This window comes from Octopus bimaculoides, chromosome 15, assembly GCF_001194135.2.
Source record: "Octopus bimaculoides isolate UCB-OBI-ISO-001 chromosome 15, ASM119413v2, whole genome shotgun sequence".
NCBI classification, from domain to species: Eukaryota; Metazoa; Mollusca; class Cephalopoda; order Octopoda; family Octopodidae; genus Octopus; species Octopus bimaculoides.
In genome coordinates, this window is record NC_068995.1 from 43718425 (window position 1) to 43725543 (window position 7119).

The window sequence follows — 7119 nt, forward strand, 5'->3', positions numbered from 1 at the left end:
TATATATATATATATATATATATATATATATATATATATATATATATGTATGTATGTATGTATATAAGAAAGTGGGATGACAATGGAATAAATAATTATGTTATGAACTTCATTAGCTTACAGCTGTTTCTGCTGTGAGGTACAATGCGCTCGTAGTTGAGTGCCTGACTATCATCCTTACAGCTTCATCAGAGCTCCAAAGACTGAAGTATGTTATTGAGTTCTAAATGACAGGTTATTAGCATCACAATGCAGAAATGTAATATTAAAATATACATTATATATATATATATATAAAATTATTCTGTTGCATTAAAGTTTTTTCCATGTGAGAAAAAAAAAAAAAGATCCTTGTAAAATTCCATGCTTCCAAACTCTTCATATTCCCATGCAACCTTATTGCTTTATGTCACTTTTACTGTTCACTTTTCTGTCTTTTTTTTCTGTTTCCTTCCATATACTTTCCATGTATTTCTTCCCTTTATTGTCGTCTTTCTTTAGCCAACGTATTCCTTTCTGTCCCCTCTTTTCCAGTGAGTTGTAGAGCCCTTAAACACTGCATGCAATCTTATGCGTACCTTTCCTACGTCGGACACTAAACTCCACTTGCGAAGACTTGTTGTTGAGGCAAGCGAAATCGAAACCGAACTAAATTCGATGACTGGCACCCGTGCCAACGTCGTCTCCCTCATTGGACACGAAACTCAGCTTGCGAAGACTTATTGTTGAGGCAAGCGAAATCGAAACAGAACTAAATTCGATGACTGGCACCTGTGCCAACGTCGTCTCCCTCATTGGACACGAAACTCAGCTTGCGAAGACTTATTGGGGAAAGCGAAAGCGAAATCGGAGCCTGGTGTTGCCATCTGGTTTCACCAGTGCTCAGTCAAATCGTCCAACCCATGCTAGCGGATGTTAAACGATGATTATGATGATGATGATGATGATTTACATTATACATATTTACATTTGTGTATATATATATATATGTGTGTGTGTGTGTATTGATGCTTTTACCACATTGTACCTTCAGCATCAAGATTTCCAATTTTGTTCAACTGATCCGGGCCTCTTTGAATTTCTGACTAAGAATGTTCATAACATCCTTATGGGAACATGAGCTTGATTTCTTCACCGTTCCATAGTGTTCTTTGACAAACAGGGCAAACTTGTTAGGGGTGCGTGCTGGCGTCATCTCTGAGCCACCTTTGTTGGAACCACGGGTGGAATCCGCAGCGGTCACCAACTCAAAACGGCCGTGGCAGTATCCGCAGACCTTCTTTGTCGTATCCAGAGACTTGGAGTGTCGGCCAAAGCTGTAACCACATTGGACGCACTTGTACGTGTACTTCTTTGCAATGTTATAGCTGTGGCAACGTTCGATAATGGCCAGTGCCGAAGGATAGCGTCGGTTCGCTCGCCTCGCCCAAGACTTCCAAAGCACACCATGTCCTCCTTGACTTCCGTTGAATAACCAGACTGCAGCATGGCACAGTTCATGGATAAGTGTATCACGAACTCGTTCAGCCGTGTCGCACACCTTGGTCGCCAGGTTAACCTCAACTGTTCTCACCTGGGTTTTACGTAGAGTGTTAGTTTTCTTCTTAAGTTTGCAGTGACCAGCCGTGGTCAGTAAACGCTTGTTCCAGACAATCGGTAAATCTGCTGGGAACTGGTTATCAAAGATGGTTTCGTTGTAAATTACGAAAAGCTTTTTAACAAGCTGCACTCGAAATTTCTTGAAGTATTTTACAAATTTCCTTGCTTCTTCATCAACATACGATAAGTTTTCGGCATTTTCTGACAAGGATTTCAAGAAACAAGCGTAACCATCAGCCTCACGCTGTTTGTTTGTCTTATGTGGAGGCCTTGGCTGGAGTAAGTACCTCTGCGTTGGACAGGTTTGAGGAACTTTGCCGCCACATGGAACATTTGGTAATACATTGTTCACGGGTGTGGATCTTTTATCCGAAACTGGAGTCTTTAATCGTGTCACAGTGGATTTAGATCCAGTTGAAGAATTAGTATTGGTGCCGGGAAATACAGATGGTTTTCTAAACACACCATCATCACCACCACCGCCACTTAGGCCGTTCTTGCCTATTTTGGTTTCCAGTTTCGGAAGTTGACGGTCGGGAGGAGATGGAGTAAAATACTGAAAAATATCATCCCAATCATCCATGGTAGGAATCTCTGACATCTTTGCAGTTTCAGCAACCGTGGGAGGTGTTTGAATTGTTGTTGTTGTCAAAGGAGTTTTTTCAATGATGCAGCTATTGTTCGAGGTATCGGAAGCTGAATCGCTGTCGTTGAAAGAACTTTCGCTGGTCGAGTCGTCAAATACAAACGAGATCTTCTTGCAAATACCAGTCATCGAAGGGAAGTCATCGGAACCAAACAAATTCAATGGGCTATTTAGGCTGTTGCTATTTGAGTCATCACTGTGCCGACAGGATGGTGAATCGGGTTTAGGTGGCTGGGAAAATACAGAAGTGACCAAACTTCTCTTGTCCCTTCCTATTTTGTCATCATCATCATCAATATCATTATAACCAGTACTACTCATAACCAAGTCCGGGCTGTCGAGGAACTCCAGTGTTGACGTTGCCAAGAACAGGTCCTTTTCTGGCTGCGATTCTAAACCAACATGAATTTTCCCAAGACTTTTTGCACCAGTTTTGTCCAACAAATCTGCTTTCATGTTTTCCTTGTGGTTACTTCCAACTTTAATGGCACCGTTATTGCAATCTCCATTGGATCTAACATCAGACTTCCCAGAAACGCCCTGCTTCTTCGTAGAAGGCTTAGACTTCTTCACCTTTGACGTGGTGGCGGCAGTGTTGGCAGTGATACTGTTCTTAGAAGAGGCGCTGATGTCTTTCGCTGTGGAGCCTTTCTTTGCACTCTCCTTGTGCTTTTGTCTCTTTGTCAAAGAACGAATAGCAGAGTCTACATCACCTAACTGAAGCCAACCCAACTTCTCACTCATCTGCAAAAACATCTCATCAATATCAACATCATTCAAAGACATGGTCACAGTTTATTTTATATATATTTTCTTAAAACCAGCTTCTGTTGTTCTTGTTATAAATTATAGGTACGCTGCTCCGTTAGTATTTGAGCCGTTACAAAGTGTGGCGAATGCGGCTATTACATACAGTGAAGACAAAGGTGATGGTGGCGGTGGCGGTGATGACGATGCTGTTTCAGTTATAGGTCATCGTCGCTGTATCACTTATGTCGATATCGTATTTTTTTTTTTTTTTTACTCCTGTACTTCAGTTACAACTTATCCATGTCACCGTTAACGGTGATGTCGATAATGTGGTTTTTTTCCGCTGTTGATAAGAGTCTATCAATTTATAAATTGGTTTGGTGAAGAACGATGGCCAATAACAGCAGAGAATTTCAAATCGTTCGTTTTTTGAGGCGTTATTTCTGTTTAAGACTTTATGCAACTAGTTCCCAGTTTGATGTTCCGGTTGCATGGATAACAGAAAAAGAAATAAAACGTGCTATAATTCCCGATTCCTTAACAGTACTCAGTACCGTTAGCAGACGAATATTGTATTGTTCGTTGTTGTACTGAGAAAAGAAAGCAAGGTGTGTGTGTGTGTGTGTATAACACGTTCAACGGGATACGTAAGTTGTATATGAAAGAATATAGAGACGTTTATGAAGTACAAATGAAATTAATGATATATATGAAATTCGAAAGGAACAAAAAAGTAATCGGTTACACATAAATGTCACGAGGAAAATACGTAAATGAAAGTAAGAATGTTAAATATTATACATAAATGCGAAATAAATGTTCGTGCTTATATGTATATATATATATATATATATATATGTACACACACACATGTAATTATGTGTGTGTAAATGTAATTAAGATTTCAGAAATATTAAATCTCGATAAAAAGTAAAAAATATTTTCATAAGATCACCAGGTATATATAGTTGAAAATAAAAAGATTATAAAGAAAAAATTATATAAATATATTTACAGAAGGAAAATATTAAAAAACTTTACAAAACACCAACACCAAAGAAACCAGAACTTTGCCTTTTTCAAATTTCGAAGCAATTAAGAAAATAACGCGAAGCTGGTGAGTGTTTATTGGTGTCAGTTTCGAACCCAGTACAACGGCTTTACGTACAAATATATTGTGCTCGCGCGCGCGTCTGTGTGGGTAAAATAGGCGCAGTCATAAATGTGTGGTAACCACATGGTTCTGAGTTCAAGTCCCACTGCGTTGAAACTTGGCCAAATCTGGTCTATATCTCTCTTTACTCTCTCTCTCTCTCTCTCTCTCTTTTACTTGTTTCAGTCATTTGATTGTGGCCATGCTGGAGCACCGCCTTTTAGTCTAGCAAATCAACCCCAGGACTTATTCTTTGTAAGCCTAGTACTTATTCTATCGGTCTCTCTTTTTGCCGAACCGCTAAGTTACGGGGACGTAAACACACCAGCATCGGTTGTAAAGCGATGTTGGGGGGTGGGGGGGACAAACATATACACACACACACATATATATATATATATACATACATACGACGGCTTCAATAAACACTCACAACGCCCGGTCTAGGAATCGAAACCGCGCCCCTATGACCGCGAGTCCGCTGCTCTAACCCCTGGGCAATTGCGCCTCCACATCCATACATACATATTTTACATAATTACCTCCCTTACATCCAGACACTCTTCAATGTAACTATAAACAGTCAACAAGTACTTGTCACAGTGTGATCACTATGGACTCCTTCACTCCCTCTCTTTCTCTGCATATACACTTAAATAGTATATATACATCAAGCGGGATGACGATCTTATAAATGGTAAATTGTCAGTATGTTTATTATATCTACTTATTATATGCATATTTGCCTTTGCAATTAATGATATTTTGTTTGTGAATGCGGATTCTCGTTGCTGGCGATTATTAGTTTACCTTAGTTACAATGGCGGTTGCCGTGTGAAGAAGAAGTTTACGGTGTATATATGTGTGTGTATGATATATATAGAAGGGTGATCACATGTCCGTATTTTCCAGGACATGTCCTGGATTCAGGTGTCAAGATTTGTTTCCGGAAAGAATTTTTAGAATTCTTCTAAAGTCTGAAATTTCAGCTTTCATCACGTAAAACCTATATGCGTATACGTAGAGAGAGAGAGAGATCCAGTGATGTTTAATATAGAAAACATTGTAGCGATCAAAGGATTTGTAGTTAAACTCCGAAATGTTTACCAGGGATTAAGTCCGCGGGGGTCAAGAGTGGCTGTAAGAGGAATCCAGGTGAGCAGGTATGGAGATAACGATGCAAATAAACAAACAAACAAGCTTGGATTTGATATATATATACAATATATGTACATGTATACATGTAAACAGAGAGAAAGAGGAGAGTGAAAATGCTCAGATGATGAATATTTAAGTATTAATAATATATAGATATTTATATATTAACAGAACAAACTTACTCCGATTCCTCAGAAATAGCCATCGGACCCGTAACTCCAGACTCTCTCCCTTTTAATTTTCTGTGTCTTTGTACTTTGTGAAAGTTTGATCTGTTAATATATAGATATCTATATATATTTATATCGGAATATTCATCGTGTGAAAACTTTCACGCCTTACTTTCTATCAAGAAACATTGAGAAATGTATATATCATCATCATCATCATCATCATCGTTTAACGTCCGCTTTCCATGCTAGCATGGGTTGGACGATTTGACTGAGGACTGGTGCAACCGGATGGCTACACCAGGCTCCAATCTAATTTGGCAGAGTTTCTACAGCTGGATGCCCTTCCTAACGCCAACCACTCAGAGAGTGTAGTGGGTGCTTTTACGTGTCACCCGCACGAAAACGGCCACGCTCGAAATGGTGTCTTTTATGTGCCACCCGCACAAGAGCCAGTCCAGGGGCACTGGTAACGATCTCTCTCGATAGTCCTTACACATGCCACGGGCACAAGTGCCAGAAAGGCGTCGCTGGGCACAGGTGCCATCCCATTTCGCTTTCGCTTGCCCCAATAAGTCTTCGCAAGCTGAGTTTCGTGTCCAATGAAGGAGACGACGTTGGCATGGGTGCCAGTCGTCGAATTTAGTTCGGTTTCGATTTCACTTGCCTCAAAAAGTGAAATATATATATATATATATATTCTTATCAGTGCAATATAATTATGTAATTCTATATTACAGGGTCTGTCTTGTTGAGCTTCGACACCAGCCATTATTGAGGAAAATATGACAGAGACCAGTGACACGACAGTGTCCAAGGAGCATTTTCTTGATGTCAAAAGTGAGTTCACAAAATAGTCACATTCTATATATATCATCATCATCATCATCGTTTAACGTCCACCTTCCAAGGACGACACTTTCAACACCTCTTATAAAGTTCTTTTAAAGTCTTGTAAAGTCTAATATATTCTTTGGTAGTCTTATACCATCTGACAAAATATTTATTTTGCAATAAAATACTTACTGCGGAAAGACTTTTTCAACACCCTGTGTATCCATCTCTCTATCTATCTCTCTATACATACATACATATATATATATATATATCAACCCATGCTAGCATGGAAAGCGGATGTTAAACGATGATGATATATAGATACTTTTTGTATCTGGTTTGCAAGCTTCTTTATGTGAATTTGTGTGTTGAAGCAAATTTTGTTGTGTCTGGGGAGGGTCGTATTGCCTTAATGCCTTATTATCTGACACACTCACTGGTTTGATTTCCACTCATTTATCTATGTATATATTTTATTTTCTTCCAAAATTTTCATTGCTTTTGCAACCTTGTCAATGGATGTTGACATATATATATGTGTGTGTGTGTGTGTATATATATATGAATGATTTTTTTTTTAATCTCTCAACAGTAGCAGATCCGAAAGCAGACCAACACAAAAAGGGGATATCATCATGGAATCGAGGCGACCTGGAAGATCGTTACCTCAGGCTCTACGAGGACCACATCTACCTCAAGAAACATTGTCACAAGCAGGAAGATCGGCTAAAAAGGTACACCTCCTCCTCCTCCTCCTTCTTCTTCTTCTTCTTCTCCTCCTTGGGCAAGTGTCTTCTGCTATAGCC

General features: G+C 39.3%; 3 protein-coding genes across 4 annotated transcripts in view; 2 read left to right on the forward strand and 1 right to left on the reverse strand.

Moving 5' to 3' along the window:
* LOC106879000 (G-protein coupled receptor 183-A) overlaps positions 1 to 7119 on the forward strand; it is a 269907-nt gene that overhangs the window by 146885 nt on the left and 115903 nt on the right. The gene's annotated exons all lie outside the window — the stretch shown is intronic.
* Positions 15 to 4569, reverse strand: LOC106879010 (germ cell nuclear acidic protein). The gene has a single exon (XM_014928407.2). The coding sequence runs from the start codon at positions 3029 to 3031 to the stop codon at positions 1055 to 1057; it is 1977 nt and encodes a 658-aa protein (XP_014783893.1). The 5' UTR covers positions 3032 to 4569; the 3' UTR covers positions 15 to 1054.
* LOC106878987 (protein fantom) overlaps positions 4723 to 7119 on the forward strand; it is a 28144-nt gene continuing 25747 nt past the window's right edge. The window contains exons 1-3 of the mRNA XM_052973412.1: positions 4723 to 4845; positions 6217 to 6316; positions 6906 to 7047. Of these exons, the coding sequence (XP_052829372.1) occupies positions 6262 to 6316; positions 6906 to 7047 (197 nt within the window). The 5' untranslated portion in view covers positions 4723 to 4845; positions 6217 to 6261. The remainder of the gene's footprint in view (positions 4846 to 6216; positions 6317 to 6905; positions 7048 to 7119) is intronic.

Excerpts from the sequence above, each read along its gene's own strand:
- LOC106879010 (XM_014928407.2), bottom strand. The coding sequence starts at position 3,031 with ATGTCTTTGAATGATGTTGATATTGATGAGATGTTTTTGCAGATGAGT.